The sequence below is a fragment of the Dipodomys merriami genome, unplaced genomic scaffold (genome assembly GCF_024711535.1).
Source record: "Dipodomys merriami isolate MVZ:Mamm:240054 unplaced genomic scaffold, mDipMer1.0.p SCAF_11, whole genome shotgun sequence".
NCBI lineage: Eukaryota > Metazoa > Chordata > Mammalia > Rodentia > Heteromyidae > Dipodomys > Dipodomys merriami.
The window spans coordinates 36795505-36816624 of NW_027202382.1; the positions used below are offsets into that span (position 1 = coordinate 36795505).

The 21120-nt window shown below is 39.5% G+C and overlaps 1 protein-coding gene across 1 annotated transcript; it reads right to left on the reverse strand.

Annotated features, from left to right (window-relative positions):
• Window positions 1-1845: 1845 nt before the first annotated feature.
• Window positions 1846-21118, reverse strand: Rbm18 (RNA binding motif protein 18). The gene is made up of 6 exons (XM_070013081.1): window positions 20987-21118; window positions 19105-19223; window positions 11657-11783; window positions 9314-9400; window positions 7511-7596; window positions 1846-3799 (listed from the first exon to the last, which is right to left on the reverse strand). Exons 2-6 carry the CDS (start codon window positions 19215-19217, stop codon window positions 3640-3642), a joined length of 573 nt encoding a protein of 190 aa, XP_069869182.1. The 5' UTR covers window positions 19218-19223; window positions 20987-21118; the 3' UTR covers window positions 1846-3639.
• Window positions 21119-21120: the final 2 nt, after the last annotated feature.

The window sequence follows — 21120 nt, forward strand, 5'->3', positions numbered from 1 at the left end:
ACACTGCTACTTCTGGTTTTCTGTGTGGTTTATTGGAGATAAGAGTTTCATGGACTTTTGTGCCCAGGTGGGCTTTGAATTGCGATCCTCAAATCTCAGCCTTGAGTAGCTAGGATTACAGGTGTGAGCCATTGGTGCCCGGCTTTTCAGATGTTTTATTTTAAATCTGGGATTAAGATCTCTCTCCACTGACCACTAAGGAAAGCCTTCGTGAGAATGAAACCAACTCAGGAGGAAATACGATTAGATTAGATTAAGGTATCAGATAGATGGATAGAGAGCTGACAACACCCGGTACGCATCATACCGTCACCTGTTGCTATTAGCTTCGGCAGCAACCCCAGAATTTTGGATATCACAGAGGCTTAGAAAGACATTTCCAGCAATGGGATGGCTTGGAGCAGAAGGGGGCTGGCAAGCTTTTCTATAAAGATTGTGTGTATTTTAGGCCTCATGGAGTGTAGTTTTTGTTACTATCGTGTTACAGTGTGAAGCAACCAGAGGCAGTGCGCCTGTGTGTGGACGTGCTCAAACACTTCCTTCTCTATGGACGCTAAAATCTGAAACTGTCATTTTAATGTGTCACAAAAGAGTATTCTTGAAATTTCCCTCAACTACTTGAATTTAACAAGGTCATTTTGAGCTTATGGGCTTTCATACAGAGAGGTAGGTAGCACAGCCAGTTTGCTGAAGCCATGTAACTGTTTGTAGGGTTCTGCCGTTTTCCCACTGTGCTTTGATTGATCCTGTTTCTGCCTCCCAGGGGCTACAGATGTATCACACTACAAATTGCTTGGTAATGGTTTTTAAAAAGAAGTTTAGAAAAATTACTCTGGCTATGGTGTGGCAAACTGGGTCCAGGGAGGCAGTAATGGAGATAAGGAAGGTAATTAATAATATACTGTAACAGTCCAGGCAAGAGATGACAGTGGCTAGAACAAAAGTGGTAAGAAGTAGTTCAAAAGGTATTTTGAAGACATAAATGACAGAAACAGGACAGGAGCAAGAGACAAAGAAAAATCAAAGAATATGCTAGCATAAAGCAGTAATTTAAGAAGCCTAATTATTACACACAAGGAATGATTAACAATTAACTTATAAGGCAAGAATCAATCCTGTTCCTTTACATAGTAGTTTGAAAAAAAAAAAGACATTGTTATATGGATACCACTGATGTATGACATGCTTTGAAAAGTTTCTCATGTGAGATTCTCCAGTATTAAGATGCCAACTACAGAACACTGGTTAGGGTTACACTGTACATTTGATAAAAGAGGATCTGAGATTAAATATTTCTGTCCATTCTTCACTCTTGTATAAACCAAAACTGGAGATGCTTTTAGAAAAACACTTTACCAAAGAATAATTTCACTTGGAGTACAGATAATCGCCCCCAGCCTTTTTATTTTTAGGTCTGGGATAGGAACTTGAATTTGGTACCTGATGCTTTTGCTCATTGGCTCCTGCTCTAAGCTATGTCTCTAACGCCCAGATAACCTCTCAAACAAGTTAACGCTTGTATTGTACAAACCTCTCATTTGATTGCTTTTAGCCTATTTACAACACACACACACACGTTTCTGCAACCTCTACTTTGAGGGGATACTTATGAAAGACTTCTGCTTCCAATTAACCTGTTTTCCAATAGTTACATTTGCAATGACAACAGCTTGTTCTTCCCACCTCTAAAGATAGAGGTAAGCAGCAAAAGGGTGAAGAGAACTGCCTTGGAGTTTGACTTTATCAGGAGCACTTTACAGAGAAGGCACTTAAAATCAGTACCTGGGAACAAGCTTCAAAGTGAGCTGCAGTCTATTACAGTAAATGGACAAGAGAAGGCACAACCACAGAGAAGGTCTTGCATTTATTTACATGGAGGGACAAGAACTGGTACAAATAATAAACATTGTTTTAAATACAAATAAATAGTTCTGGTTTCTAGAGGAAATAACTCTGAGTCCTAACTTAAGTATTTTCTAAGTTCCTATTAAAAATAGAAGGCTACTGGCATTAAGGTTGCTTTACTATAAGCTTTTGAGGACCTAAGGATAAAATGGTGCATTCTATACTTTAAGAAGTCACCAGAAAAAAAAGGGAGACAGCTGCTCCCACCTCCCTGAACTAGCCCCCAAGTGGAAGGAGAGCCATTTGCATCACAGATATGTACAGCTAATAAATGCAGAGTATTTGATATCTAAAGACATCTAAAAAGACTGACCTTGGGGAAAGCACTACCTAGTATGGCTAGTCTTGAACTTGTGACCTTCCTGTCTAAGCCTCTCCAGTACCAAGATTACCCACGTCTAGTATCTTTATACTTTTAGGAAGACTTAAGTATCTACAATGAAAGCTTCTTTTACTAGGAATGAAAGTGGTAAACAGTCTTTGAATTACCACGAATGGCACGTGGAGTATGGAATATAAGTGATTTACTTAGAGAAGCAATGGTGCTACCCAGTTACCCAGTCTGTCAAACCTGGTATCGTATCACCAAACTGAGCTGAAGAAACACATTTGTGAATCTCTCTATATTTTTCTGGCCAGAATTGTTCAAAGAGGCATTTTATTTTTAATCTAGTAAAATGTGTGTTCTACAAATGATTATTTTCAAGTCATGCAGTTTTTTTAGAACTACTTAAAACATGAGGTGGTCACAATGTTGGTTCCAGAGCAGAGTCCGCTCCAGACTTACAGTGCCCATTGCATGTGGCCTGTACAGACCATCCAGCCTCTTCTGCTCAGACCCCACATAATTATTAGGCAGTAATGCTTGTTGGTGACCTATATAGGCTTTCAAAGAACGTTTGCTTTTCTATTTAGATCAGCTATGACACAATTCCAAATGGATTAATCTCATGCTATAAAAACAATCTCATGCAATTACTGCAAATTTTAAAAGTCCTGTTAGTAATATTTGGTATTACAGAAGGTAGGATTATTTAGATTATTAAAAATGATCACTATAGAGTAAAAGCTGGGTTTCTAAATAGAATGTTTGTTGTAGTATAAAATGTTTGTTGACGTAAACAATTTTAAGATATACACACCATGTTTTTCTAATTGAGATTTTGAAACTTACAAGCAGAATCTTTAACAAGATGACTATAAATTGCCAAGAACTCTCTTTTTTCAATCCAGTTGGAAAGACTGTCATTGTAAATTCTCAAGTAGTTCTAGTTATGATTTAAAACCCATAGTTATGATTTAAAATCTGCCTCTTTTTTTTTTTTCCTTTTTATGTTGCAAAGACATGTGCACAAGAAAATGCCCCCCCCCCCCTTTTGATGGACTTAATTTTTTTCTCCTGATTTAAGTAGCATTTTATAAGCTTGGCTTTCTTTCTCTCTGGCACCTTATATTTATTTCTGGAGTTAAAAATTCAAGCAAACCCAGCCAACTAGAGCATCTTCAGTGTTCAAATCAGTTTTGCACATCATCCTATTTATTCTGGATGATACTCAATTCCATGTATTGTTTAGGGAAGACACATCAGGAACATCCAAAAACATTGTATTACCAAATTCTAATATGTGTTTGTGCTCTGTTGGACAGTACCGCTTACATCTACAAAGTACAAAGGCAAAGGAGCTTAGGTGTGGAGATCAAGTTGCTTTTTGCTGCTACAATAATTCATAAGCATCATCTTCGAGATTTCCAAGCTGTTCTGGAATAGGGAGTAGTCCTTTTTTTATCTGGTGGCTTAAAGTAGGAATAGACAGGTGCTGCTGGGTACTCCGCATCAGGATTTTCTGCCATCATTTTCAGCTTTGCTTCAATGGCTTTGATCTTTGCAGTGACGCTGGAAAAAGGATAGCAGAGGCTGAGTGGGACTTGGCAGACTTGTATGCTTCATCTTTTTTATGCCTCAGGTATCAATCACATTTAATCCTCTCTCTCACATACATACACACACACACACACACACACACACACACACATACACGCGCGCGCACACGCACACGCGCGCGCAGTATTCAGCATCTTAGTGCTGGGCATAAACTAGACAGTTAAAGATAGAATTCAAAACAACATTATCAAGTAGGTTATATTTCTCATTTTGAAGATGAAAGAATTGAGGCACAGGGTTAGTTACTTGCCCAATGTTGAAAAGAATAGCTAAAGTTTGAATACAAATTGGTGCTAAAGTCTATGCTGTAAACCATTATTACAGTGTACTACATTGTGAATCACCAAATAATAATGGAGAGAAAAAAAAAAACAACATTCTGGAAATCCTATAGTGTTATTTACAACAAAACAAGCATAGTAGTCAGCAAGTTACTTGTTTCTAAACCTGGTAATAACCCTAACAAGGCTTACATCTATATTTTATATGTAAAGAAAAAAATGCAGACAGGCAGTAAAACCCCCAAAGTACACACAGCTAATGAACTACAGAGGTAGGATTCATCTCAAAGCCCCTGGTTTTTCCTCTTCATAGAGTGAGAGGTAAACAGCTCTGTAGTGCACAGAGAATGAGGTGAGGAGAGGCTTAGAAGTTGTGAGGAATTTTCTTACTGTGGTCACTACTTTATCTGGAGCAGAATGCAAGGCCAATGGATTCATTTATTTTCAACTCTTGGCGCTATTGATGGTCTACAGCTAGAGACACAAACTTAGAAAGAATGTGTGCATGTGTGTGTGTGTTTATGTCTATATATATGGTTTGCTAGAAATCCTCAAAAGTATACCTACACATTTCATGGACAAGGAACTAAAAACCAAGTCACGATAAAGATTAAGTATTTGAGGAAATGGCTATGTTTACCCTGATTTGACTATTACACAATGTATACATGTATTGAAATATCATATGACATCTCATGAATATGGGTATTCTTTTCTTTTGTGCCTGTCTGGGGCTTGAACTCAGGACCTAGGCACTGTCCCTGAGCTTTTGGGCTCAAAGCTAGTGCTCTACCACTGAGCCACAGATCCATTTGTGGCTTTTTTGGTGGTTAATTGGAGCTAAGAGTCTCACAAACTTTCTTTAAAACCTGGGCTGGCTTTGAACTGTGATCCTTAACATCTCAGCTTTCTGAATAGCCACCAGCACTTGACCAACACGTCAATTAAAAAAGTAAAAAACAAAATTAAAAAAAAAAAAACCAAATCAACAACAAAACAAAACAAAAAAACAAATCCTAAGTTACAATGAAAAGTATACTGAGGCACCTCTTCCATTATTGAGACATCCAGCCTTCATTTTGTATGAGTAACAGGGGAACAATCTCCTTTAATTAGGCATAGATGTAAATAGAACTATATAAAGTGATATTCTCTGGATTAAAAAGTAGATGAAAAAGGGGCTGGGAAGATGGCTCAGTGGTAGAGAGCTTGCCTTGCATGCTCGAGGCCCTGGGTTCGATTCCTCAGCACCACATAAGCAAAAAGAAAAAAGCCGGAAGTGGCGCTGTGGCTCAAGTGGTAGAGCACTAGCCTTGAGCTGAAGAGCTGAGGGACAGCGCCCAGGCCCAGAGTTCAGGCCCCACGACTGAACCCCCCCCTCCCAAAAAAAGATGAAAAACACTAGGCTATCTAGTAAACAAGTGAACTGAGCATAAATTCTATTGTTCCTGTACTTACATTTATGAACCACCCCCCCACCCCCCCAGAAACCAACGTAGAATCAAGGAGGTTCAGATTTGATAGGGAATTAGTATAGTCGGCAGATATAAGCTCTCAATGAATCTATAGAAATCCTAGTTATATTTATTTTCTTTAGTTTACAAGTTCTCAGGATCACAAAACAATAAAGGCAACACAAAATTATGAAATAAGATGACATTACACTTAAATTTTTTTTTTTGGTAGGTCGTGCATCTTTTTTTTTTTTTTTTGGGTTTGGTCGTGGGGCCTGAACTCTGGGCCTGGGCGTTGTCCCTCAGCTCTTCAGCTCAAGGCTAATGCTCTAACACTTGAGCCACAGCACCACTTCCAGCTTTTTTCTTTCTTTTTGCTTGTGGTGCTGAGGAATCGAACCCAGGGCCTCAGGCATGCAAGGCAAGCGCTCTACCACTGAGCCACCTTCCCAGCCCCAGGTTCTGTGTCTTTAACTCTGGGCCTGGGCGCTGTCCTTCAGCTCTTTTCTCAAGGCTAGTGCTCTACCACTAGAGCCACAGTGCTACGTCTGGCTTTTTCTGCTTATGTGCTGCTGATGAATTGAACCCAGGACCTCAAGCATAGGAGGCAAGCACTCTACCACTGAGCCACCTTCCCAGCCCCTAAATGATTAATTTTAATGTGTCAATCTATCCCCTCTGGAAATATTTCAGGACCACGTCCCCTTATAGTTTTGTGAGATATTCTTACATCTCTTTTATTTGGCATACAAAAAGACAGATTTCCCTCTGACTTTATAATAAACAGGAATGTCTTTGTAACTGTTAACTGTAATTCTTCTATCAATGCTCTTTCATATATCTTCCTCCCCTTCCCTGGAACAGCTTTAGAACTGTACTCCTACATTTACAAGGTGATTTTGAAGTACTAAATAAGACTGAACTGTGACTCTGAATTGATTCTGCAATTTGCTATGTGCCTGGTTTCAGTTAAAATAGTTCACCTCTCTAAACTTCAGTTTTTCCTATATAGAAAATGATTTTTATGCTAATTAAATGACACACTGCATATGAAGTGTTTAGCACAGTGCTTGCTTACAGTATGCCTGACAAATCCTGGCTATTGTTAGTGTTATTGTTAAAAATTTCTCCCTAGGCTACAACAGAAGAAAAAAAGTCCCCCCAAAACAAAAAACTTGAATTTCTGCTCAACCACCCACTTAACTTCTCCTTTCTCTACCCAACCCTTAGTGCCCCTGTTTTGAATTAACTCCAGGGAAGTAACTGACACTATTACAGTTGCTGCAATGGTACATAAAATTTTGTATAAGGGAGCTCATAGCTGGGGAAGAATTAAGTTTATAATGACAAAATGCCAAAGGGACTCAAGGCCTTATTGAAATGCTTGTGTTTAGGGTAAGGACTGGCTCTGATTTATCTTTGTATTCCAAGTGCCAGGCACAAGTCTTGGTGTGTGGTAACTAAACTCACTCTTTCTGAGTGAATGAATTCTACAAATGGAGCTAGGGAAGTACATGATTTTGGGGGATGGAAAGATAGGAAATATATACACACACTTTAGAGGCTAATTGAACATATTTCTTTTTTTTTTTGGGTCCGGTAATAGGCCTGAACTCTGGGCCTGGGCACTGTCCTTCAGCTCTTCAGCTCAAGGCTAGTGCTCTACCACCTGAGCCACAGTGCCACTTCCGGCTTTTTTCTTTTTGCTTATGTAGTGCTGGGGAATCGAACCCAGGGCCTCAAGCATGCAAGGCAAGTGCTCTACCACTGAGCCACCTTCCCAGCCCCTGAACATATTTCTTAACACAGCATGTTAGGAGGTTTTACTGAAAATTGAGAGTGTAAAGACTCACTAGGGTTAATGAAGGCAAGGAATGAAATGGCTCAAGCCCTGAACAACTGTGTCCTATTACAGTGTACTGTCTTACCTTAGGTTAGACTGAGTTGGCTCAGTGCTTGAGGACGGCTCAAGACTGATCGGAAGGATCTTGTCATTCTTGTTGTGATCATATCGCTGAAAGTGAGAAAAAGGGGCAATTAAAAACCTGTTCCACATGATAGTATAAGGATTCAGAAAGTATAATGCTACCCAGTTGATCATCAGCTTATTTCTAGACAATTTTAGAACTGTTTTACATTTAAAGTAAAAGCCACACAGCTTTGGTCTAAAAGCTATAATTTTAGAAAAGGAAACAGAAAAGGAGCTTTTATCCAGGAATTAGTCTTAGTTGGTAAAGAAAAAATTTCATAGCTAAGAATTTCAAGGTTTAAATGCACAAATGTCACAAATATGCAGCAGAGCTACCCTCTTACATCCTTATTTTGTCATATACTGCCACTTAGGGTATTTGTTTTATTCCAAACACTTTAAAATCTTTCCAGACTGTACAAAATATCAATGATAACATTCAACTGTTAACAGATCTGAGTGAAGACTTGCATCAGTTTTCAGTTGCCGATAATACTATATAGTAAAGGAGTTTAAAGCCTGGTAATTGCTAACTTCTTGTAAAAAGCAAATATTAAGGAACATTCTGGAACCTCTTGTTAGAAAAGATTTACACAGAGAACCATGAGGAAGAGATTTTCAAATGAAAGACAGGAACGAAGGATGATTTCTTTTGCGTGCCTTTTCAATGAGATGCAGAATGAGAAAACGACAGCCAGTTTGACAAATGAGACTTGATTTTCTTTTGAGTAAAAAGCATTTTGTAATTCTACTTGTTTCTATTTTTAAGGAAATGTGTCCTAGAAATTGAGAAGATTTGTGATTACCTGAAATGCTCATAAGGACCCAAAGTTTTTGAGCTTTGTTTTTCAGCTTGGATACTGACTGCACTTAAACGGCTGTTCAGTTTCTGTGACTGTACTGGGAAGTGTGTTAAGTAAAGGATAGAGTGTTTCTGATCAAAAACTATTGTCACATAGCTAACTATCATAGCTCTAGCTCTGACTCAAAAATCCTTCTATAAAAAGGTTAATCCAGACTTAATGCATGAGGAGAATCAACTCTTGGGACTGTTCCAGTCCACACATTTCACTTTTCTGTGCCAGCTGGAATAGAATACCAGTCTATTCTTTTTTTTTTTTTTTTTTTTAATGACTATAGCTTTTTCTGGCATACTCTCCCAAGAGACTAACTACAGGATGAACAGGGAAGTTTGTCACTTCTTTGGGCCTGGAGGTAATATAGCCACCAAAAAGTACCACAAAAATGATATTCTAATATTAAACATGATAATCTAATATTAAATTCTCAAGACCTGGAGTAAGAATATATCAGTGTTGTCAGAAGTTTTTACCCCCTCACCCCCACCATGTCTCAAACATTTACAGTAATAAATTCAAACTCTGCACATAGGCAAGAGGCTGGAAAGAGTTTAATAATGCCTAAAGCAACTAATTTTAAAACTAAATGTATATTTTCCCCTAAAGAACCACCTCCTTGAAAAAAATGATAGAGGTCTGAGTATACATATTAGCCACATGGAAAAGTCAATCAAAAACAGGATCTGTGGGTATGTGGAGAGAAAATAACAAGGAACTTAATCTCTCCTGAGATGCTTCTCTTTAAGAAAAATCTGGCAACACAGATGGTAAATACAAGGAGGAGACCAAAGTATTGCTGTTCCAGATGCAGAGCTGGGATGCAAATGGAAAATGAGAAACTATCAGACTCATTCATTGAGGATGAAGTGTGTGGTACTGTCTTTTGGGTTGCTCAGACTTACCTTTACTTGAGCATGTGCCCATCGTACTACCAGCTTCTTAGACAGTGCCAGCTTGCCATTGAGACATTGGATGGCTTGTTCTGCTTCCTGTTCAAGAGAGATTAAAGTTAGTCAAAAATTCAAATGCTACCAGGTGTCAGCTCACACCTGTAATTCTAGTTACACAAGAGGCTCAGCTCTGAGGACTGATGTTTGAAGCCAGTCCAGGCAGGAGAGTCCATGATACTCTTATCTCCAATTGACCACCAAAAAGACGAAGTGGAGCTGTGGCTCAAGTGGTAGAGCAAAAAAGTTCAGGGACAGCTCCCAGGCTCTGAATTTGAGCCCTAGGACCAACACACACATGCACAAAAAATTCAAATGTTTAACTATTGTGATCTCTTACGACTTCACTAGCCTTGAGGCTGATTTTCTTACCAAATTCCTTTTGATAAAAACTTAGCAAATGCTTTATAATTTAAAAAGCCTTCTAACAAAAGAGGTATAAAAACTCAAATCCTGTCACTTGTTGGCAGGATGATGTTTGACAGACCATTTGAGGTCTCTAGCTTTGTTACTTATAATACATAGGTAATACTGTTGCAGAAGACATATATAATACAAGGCTTATAGTGAGTACTTCATCAATGTTAGCTAACTGTGTTAAATACTACTGCTTTCTGCCCCTCTGTTGAGGAAGCATGTACTCAAGAAACTGTATTCCTTCAGGGACATAGGAGTGAAGGAAACTGGACCAGAAAAAAAGAGTACATTAGAGAGACAGTGAGCAAGGTTATTTGTGTGAGTTAATCTATGCTCCTATTTTTCAGAGCCTAAAATTCCCTAATCCCATCAACATCAGAAAAAGGAGAAACAAGGTTAAAAGGAATTCCTGAAGATAGATAAGTCACTCTAAGTCATTCCCAGGTGACTCCCTGGCTGTACTTTTTCTTGACAAACCAGCCATCTGTGTCCATGAGGTCAAGTATAAACCATATTTAGCAGGGGCCAATGTGAAATAGCCCTTAAGGAACAGAAGAGGAACAGTAATTCTAAAGGGAGGGAGAGCCTATCCCAGACTGAGATGTAAAATAAGCACTCCAGACCAGTTTTCCAATGAGTCTCTTGTTCCTCCGAATTCAGAAGAAGATATCCAACAAGTATTTATTTAGTACCCACTTGTGTCAGGCACTGCATATCACTAGCCATTGTGTTCTACCACACCATACAAAATTAAGGTGCTAAGTATATATGAGTAAACATTACAGATTACTTTTGTGGAATGAGCTCAATGATTTCAATTGTTTGAGTCATCTATATTTCTATAGTAAAGAGAAATATCGGTACATGTTCTTAATAAAATCACAACTAGGCAATATTCCGACATACAACAAAATTACAGTGTACTAAGCAGCATCTCTGTATTTAATAACATTAAAAGTTCATTTCCTTATCAATGCATTTCCATCCTAAGAGCTAAATTTTAATATAAGATATATGCATATTCTATGGATGAAGCTGACCATGCTCTTCTATAAATATTAAAATTTGATTGTATTTGAAATCAGGGCTTTAGTGCTGTTCCTGAGGGTTTTTTTTGCTCAAGGCTAGTGTTCTACCACTTGAGCCATAGCTCCCATTCTGGCTTTTTTTTTTTTTTTTGGGTCTGGTCATGGGGCCTGGGCACTGTACCTTAGCTTTTCAGCTCAAGGCTAGCGCTCTACCACTTGAGCTACAGCGCCACTTCCGGCTTTTTTCTTTTTGCTTATGTGGTACTGAGGAATCGAACCCAGGGCCTCATGCATGCAAGGCAAGCGCTCTACCACTGAGCCACCTTCCCAGCCCAACACTTCTGGCTTTTTGGTAGTTAATTGGAGATAAGAGTTTCAAAGACTTTCCTGCCTAGGCTGGCTTTGAACTGAGATCCTTAAATCTCAGTCTCCTGAGTTGCTAGGATTATAGGTGTGAGCCACAGCGCCCAGGTGAGAGTACCTAAAGAAAGCAAAATAAAGTTGTGTATGGCTCACTACAGACAATGTTTCTGTACTATAGGGCAAAAGTACTGAAGGAAACCTTTGTTGGTCAGCTACTAAAGAAATAAACAAAATGAGATAGGGAAGGGTGGACATTCCAAATCATTTTGGTCATTAAAGTAGGCCAGTTATCTAAGATCTTGAACCTAAGGAGAGGTGACTTCACAAGCTGTTTTCTAAGCATCATTTTTAACATTAGGTGTTAAAAGAGGCAATCATACTGAAGAATTAGATGTGACTCCTACCCACAACGAACTGGGGTAGCAGTAGTCAGGAGATGCAAAATGATTATAACAGAATTTTACCATCAAAGAGAAAGGAGCTCAATTACCTGCTTAGTTTCAAAGTTAACAAAACAGTACCCTCGAGGCTGCCCCTCCAAAGCGCCTGACTTGTGGAAGAGGAAGTCAAACTGTTTCACCTTGCCGAACTTCTGGAGGAGCTTGAGGAGGTGGTATCTGTGGAGAAAGAAGAGCCTAAGAGTTCATTCTAGGAATTCAGTTGACCACTCAGTTTCAAGTGCAAGATGAAAACAGGAGCCAATTTACTCCAGCTAATTTAACACCCGCCCCTCCATCTTCCTCCAAACTGCTGTTTACTTGGCTAGCAGATTGTTTGCCTCTATTTGGAACGGGAAGTAGAACTGTCATGCCTATATGCCTGTCCAACATAAAAATACCAAACAAACAAACAAAAAACCCACACCTAACAAACAGCTGTCTGGCTCACAAGCATCATTTGTTTTTCTTTGGAAGAAAAGCTCAAAAATAGTGTTGATTTATTTATTTTTAAGTTCTTGGCAATGAAATAGCATTTGTGAATAACTGTAACTCCATCAGCAATACACACCCACATTCCAAAAGTCAAAGCCTACCCCTCTAAAAAGTAAATGAAAGTAACAAAAACACATATATTTTCATACAAATAATGATAAAAATGTCTATAAGACTTTCCTTTGTAGTTCATCATTAGATCCAAAATCAAACTGTAGCTTGTGGCATATCTGCAGAAACTTGAGTTAGGACAATGTGTAACTACAACACAACTGAGGCTGGTCCCACATAAGGCAGGGAAACTTGGACAGTCCTGTGAATCAACCAGCCATGGGTAATCAACCAACTTTATCTGCCCTCACAGTTTATACTCTGGGATACAGTCAAATAAGGAAGCTAGATAGTCAAGGAAAAAACTTCCCAAACAGAAGATTACCCCAAGCTATTTATTGCTTGCTACTTAGCTCCCCATCCTATCCTTGGATTCTTTATTCTAAAATTTATTTGGTTTCTATAGGGCTTCTAAGTTATTCAAACAGATGTGGCCACAACAGGTTGCTGTGGCCAATCTCAATTCCGACTTCCTGTCATCTGATGTAAGAGTGAGACAAACCAACAGTTCTCCCATTTCCTTTTCCTTTGGCCTTCCTCCTGGCATCCTCCGAGCTATTCAAATGGAGTCAAGGCTTTCTCTAAACAATGCTGTCCCAGTGATACTAAAAAGGTATCAGCCCACATGCTAAATCTGTTTTTACTGGGAATTCCACCCCACAGGGAGTCAGTAAAGTTGTCTTTATAGGCACACATATTCATACTGTTTTCTAGAAGAAACTCATCAGGATTTATTATCGAACAAGAATCTCCTTTGGGAGACAGAAGATATGAAATTTACCATAAGTTATACTAAATTTGATACCAATGCACATCAAGCAACCCAATTATTTTTGACATAGAAAGGCAGATATAACACAGGTCTGGAATAGGGAGAAAGGATCCTAAGGCACACTGTGAATTGCAATCTCCTCTTTGGATATGTTTTAAAAATGGGAGGGGAAAAAAAACAAACCATACCCCAACTCCTTACTTTCCTAATTCCCAACAAGAGACTGCAACTGCTTAGTGAGAATATATGAGGTGACTCTTCAGGGAAATTTCTATTTTCCTTGGTTATCTGAATGGGCTTATAGCAAGAGTGAATCTACTAGACATAGATGAGCTACAATAATCTCCTCCAGGGCCTTTAATTCGTAGCTGTATCTTTTACTTACTATACTCATTCAAATATGTGCACCATGCTAGATGCCATGGAATGGTGGGTCAGACACATTAAAAAAAATTAAGGCTGCTGTGGGCTGGCCATCTTTTCATTAGTTCCATTCTGTTTCATAGCAGGAAGGTAACACAACTGGTATTTCCTAGGAAATGAATTATAATTTACTCAGGGAAAAAAAGCCCACCAACAGATTATTCACTGTAAGGCTAACAAACACATTCTGCCTAAGTATGACCTTAAGATTCCAGGAACATCTGCTTAGGTTTGTGTCTTTCAACTTCTCCAGGATTTCTTTTCTTGTTTGATAATTTCTTGAAATTATCAGAACACCGAAACAAAAAGAATGAAATGTTTACTATTTTACTTCCTGGAGATGGGACTGCAAACTCTGATAGTGAAAAAAGCTGCTTTCACATCTGCAAATACTTTTATCTGCTGTGGGCATGGGAGAGCTCACTACTTATCCCAGGCATGCTTTACTTAATGAAACATGTGTCCTGCTGCCTGCAGGAGCAATTCAGTTGGTATACCACATATTCCACAACCTATTCAGTATTTTCTGTGGTAAGTTTTTCAAATAGTCTTCCTGCTACATGACAGAAACAATCTATGCAAATGTTAAAACAGACACCTATGTATGTATCCAGAACTGATTAGGTACCTGGACTGTGTAGATGAATGAATCTCCCTTGAGGGCCCTTACATTCTGGTCAAAGCTACACATAATTGTGAAACAGTATGATATTTACACACAGAGGTATGTATATGCACACAGTGACAAAGGAACTCAATTGTGAAAGGAAGGCAGTAGCTAAAAAAAGCTTTGAGAGACAGGAGCCAGTGGCTCACACCTGTAATCCTAGCTACTCCGGAGGCTGAGATCTGAGGATCATGGTTCAAAGCCAGCCCAGGCAGGAAAGTCTGTGAGACTCTTATCTCCAATAAACCAATAGAAAATGGGAAATGGCGCTGTGGCTCAAGTGATAGAGCACTCGCCTTGAGCTGAAGAGTGCAGGGACAGCGCCCAGGCCCAGAGTTCAAGCCCCATGACCGACCCAAAAAAAAAAAAGAGCTTTGTGTAGGTCAGCCAGAGGGAATACCATGTAAAAGAGGTTTGAATCTGATCCACTAAAAGATGGTCAGAACAAGCAATTCTAATGAGAAGCCAATGAAGTGATGTAAGATTAATTTTAATGAATAATTTGTTTTAAAGGAAGTTTTCTTTGTAAATCTATACAAATTACAGAGGGAATCATTATTTTCTGTACTATATATCTTATTAAATGGTTTCATACTTCAGTACCCTGCCCCTTTCCCCCGCCCCTCCTCTCCCCCCCCCCCTCCGGCCCTGACAAGGTCTCACAATGTAGCTCAGGCTGGCCTCAAATTTGGTTATGATTAGTTTTTTTTTCCTGCTCTACCACTTGAGCCACAGCGCAACTTCTGGCTTTTTCCGCTTATGTGGTGCTGAGGAATCGAACCCAGGGCCTCATGCATGCAAGGCAAGCACTCTACCACTCAGCCACCTTCCAAGCCCTGGCCTCAAATTCAGAATCCTCCTGCTTCATGCTTCTGAGTGATGGGAAAACAGGTGTGTTCCACCATGAAACCATAGTTTCAGACTTCAGTAAGCAAAGATTAAAGGCTGTCTCACAAAAAGCAAGACCCCAAAAGGAGACAATGAGGGAAACATAAGGAGTCAGCTGAGACAAAGACATTTTTCTCAGGGATACAACATTCGATCACGGTTCATGAATTTATTTTCCTTTGCATTCTGATTTACCTAGATAAACCCTGAGATCAGCATCAGGACACTTTCACTGGGCTGGCTCTCCACTGCTTTTAAGCTTTTAATGTATTCCAAGCTAATCACTTACTTGCAACAAATTGAAGACCCTTTTCAGCTACCTCATGCATGATCAGTGGGAACAAGATACATTTACATTCCTCAGACAAGGCTGTTTAGGAACTCAATGCCTTGGGTTCAACCCCAGCACCACAAATCCAAACCAAATACTCCTTAGGATAGACTTCAACTCTGCACTACTCTTCAACCCCATTTCTCATATCTCAGTCTCACCCACTGGTCTAGAAGTTCACTCTATCTAGTGACAGTGTGATGATGGCAGGGTTGGTTATGGCAGCCTCTCCCAATCAATCTTCACCTTTAGTCTCTGACCTTCTAATTCATCTTACTTTTATGAGAGCTTTTCTAAAACATTACTTCAATGGAGCCAGGCTCCTTTTAACACAAGGAATCTCTTCTACATGAAATTAAAACTTTTCTTACAAGTTTGACAAGACCTTGTCATAGCCTGAGAGGCTGCAATCTATACAACTATTCTCTTTATCATCATTTAGTATTTAACCTCTCTTTAGGCCAAAAAAGTTGTCCTGACTTCCTGCCTATACTTAAACAATTTCCTTATTCCTACTTAACATGATTTTGTTTATTTCCCTTTCACTTAAAATGCTCAATTAGAATTTTGATGACTTTATTCTCGCTCATGTATGATGCAGTGTTTATAATACAGCTTTTTTACATAGCATATCCAATATTTGAAAAGAAAGGCAGTAATAATTACTTAATTAATTTTAGAGGAAACCACAGTGTGGAAAATAGATGTCAAAGAATATGTTTTGGCTTCTCTGTTGAGAGCCCTGGTAAGTGGTATTTAGAGGTATAGTTTAGCTTTAGGTCCCACAACAACTTAAAAGAAGACCCACATGTTTAAAGTTGAAACAGGATACTTTGGGTCATGACTATTCATTTACTGAGACTATTAGAATATTTATTTAAAGCACTCTAAATCAGGGAGTAGGAAATTAGTCCTATCATTAACTTTAGTAAGTTAAACCAACTCACTTAACTCTTCTTTTCCTATAAAACAAGGAAAGAAATATTTGTTTCCTTTACCCCCCTAAGCTGTTACGGGCTGAAATATGTGAACCTCATATAACTTTAGAATTAGAAATGTTCCTATCATTCAGTTGAACATTCTCATTTTATAGGTAAGAAATATGAGGTGTAATGTAGTTGGAGAATTAGAATATAGTGGAGAGAACATAGGTTTGGATTTTGCTACCTCCATAAATAGGGGTGTATCATCAAATCCAAACCTCTAAAGTCTGCTTAGTCATATGAGTATTTCTGGCATGTAGCATCACCTTTAAATAATGAGTATTGCAACAAAGAGTAAACACAAACAAACAGGAGGCATGATAGTAAAGTGCTAGACAATCAGCTGGGAAGGATTATTTTTTTGAGAGGGGACTGGACATTCTAATATAACTCTAACAAGACTCAGACTAATAACCAAGACATACACAGAATGTCTAGTACTAGTGGTAAAATAAATTTGGGAAAACGCTGTTTAGAAGTAAAAAATTGTCACTATTTTACAGATCTCTGTAATGGTATTTATGACAAGAAATGTATACCTTGCTTTCTAAGAGGTTAGGAGAAGCGGTAAAAAGAAAAGATACAGACAGGAAAGAGATAAGAAGGGTTGATTAAATGGGAAATAGCAGCAACTGGCAGTAATTCCTAGGTGAAGGACTAAGTTTAATTAAGAAACTGGAAGATGTTTTGTAAACTTCTATCAAGGGTCATTAGAAGCTTAGAGATCTGGATTCTACTAACAACACTTACTGAGAATTAACTACAAGACAAGTACCATATGTTCAAATAAACTGTATCTTAGAGTAATCTAATGCTTGGGAAGGACTGTATTTTAATTATTCTTCCAGGCTCCTCATTATTTATCCTGAGAGGAGTAGGATACAAAAGTTTACCTATTTTGCAAGCTGCCTGGTGGCTCACATCTGTAATCCTACTCAGAAAGATGAGATCTAAGGAAGCCAGCCTGGTAGAAAAGTCCCAGGGACTCTTACCTCCAATTAACCAGCAAAATGCTAGAAGTAGAACTGTGACTCAAGTGGTAAAGGGCTATTCTTAAGCAAAAAAGCTCAGAGACAGCAACAGGCCTTGAGTTCAAGTCCCAGGATTGGCACAAAATAGCAAAAACATCAGATATTAACTGAGAGCAGGGGCAGATTCACACAGTCTTCCATAAGGCCACGAGTCATGTGAGAGAATGCAATAAATGCAATCTATATTCCAGAGTCACTTGGCCAAGGTAATACAAATTAATATCATAAATTTATAGTGGGACCCAAACATATCTACACTTAGCTAATTTGAGCTTCAAAAGGTTTAAGGAGTTCAACTTTCTGTTGTGATCCTGTGGTGTAAGTTTACATTCCCTTTCCTCTCTCCTAATCCCAATTCTTTTTTTTTTTTTGGTGCTTCTCCTGGGACTTGAATTCAGGGCCTGGGCACTTCTGTGTTCAAAGCTAGTGCTCTACCACTTGAGCCACAGCACCATTCCTGGCTTTTTTCTTCCTTTTCTCTTTCTCTCTTTTTTTTTTGTGTGTGATTAAATGGAGATAAGAGGCTCAAGGATTCTCTTGCCCAGTTTGCTTCAAACTGCAATCCTCAGATCTCAGACTCTGAGTAGCTAGGATTATAGGAATGAGCCACTGGTGCCTGGCTTAACTCTTATTCTTAAATATACTTTTCTTCAACAGATGTTCCATTCCCTCTTCTCTAGTCTTTCGCACTATTTCACAGGGAGTACTTTCTAGAGCTAAGGATATACTTTATGTCTTCTCTAAGCATCAGCTCTGTGTTTAATCCACTATCTTTTACTACTCTTGTCACCAATCACTACTTTCCCCCTACCAAACAACCAGGTGAAGAAATAACCGCTCAATTCTTTGCTAAGAAATTCCTTTCCACGATAATGGCTACGATGGAAAGAGTGGCAAGTCATCAGGGATTGACAAAGAAAGGGTTGTGACTAAAGGCTTTAAGCACATCTTCCCCAAAGTTTGATCAGAGCTTCTCTGAGCTTTTTCTTTTTGCCCAAGTGTTGGGGCTTAAAAACTAGGCCTTGCATTTTCAGCTTTTTTTTTGCTCATAGTTAGAACTCTACCACTTGAGCTACATTTCCAATTCAGACTTTTTTTCTGGTTAATTAGAGACAAGTCTTGTGGATTTGTCTGCCTGGGTTGACTTTGAACCACAGTCCTGAGATCTCAGCCTCTTGAGTAACTAGGGTTATAGGTGTAAGCTACAGATGCCTAGATGAAATTTTCTTTTATATATAGTTTCTGATTATTTTTACTTTATGACAAGGCTCCTCAAATTTAAAAAGTCTGAAAACTACTTAGGATGGTATTTAGCACACAACAATCACTCAAATTTATTTAGTGAATAAAGACCAAAGAGACTAGGATGATCTCTGAGATCTCTTCCCACTCTCATTTTCTATGGTGTCGGGCTGCTTACATAGGAACTTTACTGATGTGGGACTCTTCTGCCTGTTTACAAATATCGTGATCGTTCAGCTGTTCCTTTTTCTAGGAGACAAAATATATTAAAGGCTGATTCTATAACACAATTTCTTATAGTCACTGACTATAAAGATTCAAATACTTGGAAATAAGAAAACATTTGACAAGTAGAAAAAAGTAAGTTTGTGTCCTTAAGGTAGAAGAGTGCAAATGTTAAAAAAAAAGTGACAACAGGCTAATACCAAATCACATTCTCTTCAAAGAGAAATTAAACATAAATCAGAAGGCTAAATATATCCTATACCTCTTGAAATTCTTGTGAACATTATCACTACCCATACTGTAGGTAATGAATCACAGTGACGTAAGACTTACTCTGTGATTTTGGGGTCTAGGTTGCCAATCCATAATCGGTGCCCTTCCTGTAGAGAGCCCTCTGAAAGGATGGATGCGTTCTCCAGGGGAAGTGTTTTTGTTTCTGCTTCCATCAATCTCTAGGAAATATTAAAGAGAATGTGAACAATTTAGACAGGAAAGGAGCAACTCTACTTGGACATGAGATTTCATATTTAATGCAACAAATATTTACCCAAGGAAGACATATTCTCTGGGAAGTCCTTCAAAGGCCTCAGTCTACAACCAGGGCCCTCCACCAGTTTTCTTAGGAGAGCTCCTATGGCATCCAACACAGAAGCTGCTATTTATGGCAACAGAGGTGTGGCTATGGAGAATCTCAAACTTTCCTTAGGCACGAGGCCAAAGTCTCTATTCCTACATCATACTCCAACTCAATAACTGCTCTCCAAAGTTTAACCACTGCCTCCTAAAATAAGAGGTCTCAATGGCTATCAAAGGGAATAGCAGGGAAGAAACAGTATCATATTCTTTTTCCTAATGGAAGAGGCATTACAGCAAAGGAAAGAAACAACACAGGAAATTAGTACACAAATTTTTTTTTTTTGGGTCCGGTCGTGGGGCCTGAACTCTGGGCCTGGGCGCTGTCCCTCAGCTTTTCAGCTCAAGGCTAGCTCTCTACCACTTGAGCCACAGCGCCACTTCCGGCTTTTTTTCTTTTTACTTATGTGGTGCTGAGGAATCAAACCCAGGGCCTCATGCATGCAAGGCAAGCTCTCTACCACTGAGCCACCTTCCCAGCCCTAGTACACAAATTCTGAAGCTAGATCCCAGTCACAGATGCTTACATTTGAAAGGGGAATGGGAAAATACAAAAGCAAGAGCTATAACTTATGCGAAATCCTGCAAACACAATTAAGCAGGGTGATCTGACTCAGGGTTGCACTGCTTTAGACTGAAGATCTTTCTAAAAAAGGCAGAAATTTCTAATATTCTCATGTTGAGAAGCAGTAGCCAATTTAAAAATTACTGCCAAAAGGCACAATCTTCATTTTAAGTGACAAATGCAGGATACGGGGGCTCAGGAGTGATCTGGTTCAAATCTTCATTTTTATACATAATTACCTTATGACTTTGGCAAGTCACATGATCTCCTTTAATGTGTCTTCCCCACAAAAAGATTTTCCTTATTCTCTGTCACGGCCACTTTTTCCCCTCCCATATAATGCAAATAATGCAAAGTCACCTAACATTTTATTTTGTATCTATTTTGTAGAGGGCAGGACTTTGCCACCTCAGTCAAGGTTTTATCCTCGGCACTCACTACTCGGTCTGGCTAATGGCTGGTGCCTAAAATTTATTATTCCAACTGGAGCCTTAATTTCTTTTTCCTTCCTGGAATGGAGACAATCATTCCTATTTTCATGAGGTCTTTTTCACTAAGAATATCCCGGTGACAGCTCAGCAACCGGCCACATGAGAAACTGTAAAGTGTAATGAAAGATCAAGGCGGCATGACATTTCTCTAGAATGCAATGGCGACAATCTCTTAAAAAGAGAGTTCTAAAGATCCTTCCCCAGTTGAAACGCAACAACCCTGGACGCCAGGAAGAGTTATTTGGGGGGGGGGGGGGAGAGTGAAGTCCGAAGAAGCAAAAGGCATTTATTCTTGAAGCCAACAGGCGGGGGTCCAGCCTGGAAGCCTGGCTTCCCAATTCCCGCCGGCGAATTCCCGGAGGCCAGGGGTCGTTTTCTACTCGGCTTGTTATTTCCGGGCCGGAGGCAGGACAATCCGGGGCGGGGACTGAGGGCCGTTCCGCGGGCCGGCGAAGGGGGGGTCTTTCCCACGACCTCCTCACGGGGCTAGCGCTGAGGGACGGGGGCACGCAGCAGCCCCACTCACCTTGGTGACTTCACCGTTGTGTCCTCAGCTCATAACCTGAAGACCGGTCTTGACGCCCCGGTCGGACAGACTTCTGGAAGCGTCCGCCTCCACACCGCCGGCTGCCAGGCCGTCCGTGACGCACTACGCCTGCG

Excerpts from the sequence above, each read along its gene's own strand:
- Rbm18 (XM_070013081.1), bottom strand. The coding sequence starts at position 19,217 with ATGGAAGCAGAAACAAAAACACTTCCCCTGGAGAACGCATCCATCCTT. Across the intron at positions 9,401-11,656 it reads TTAACTTTGAAACTAAGCAG|GAAGCAGAACAAGCCATCCA; the intron begins GTAATTGAGCTC and ends TCTCTTGAACAG. Across the intron at positions 7,597-9,313 it reads GGGCACATGCTCAAGTAAAG|CGATATGATCACAACAAGAA; the intron begins GTAAGTCTGAGC and ends TCTCACTTTCAG.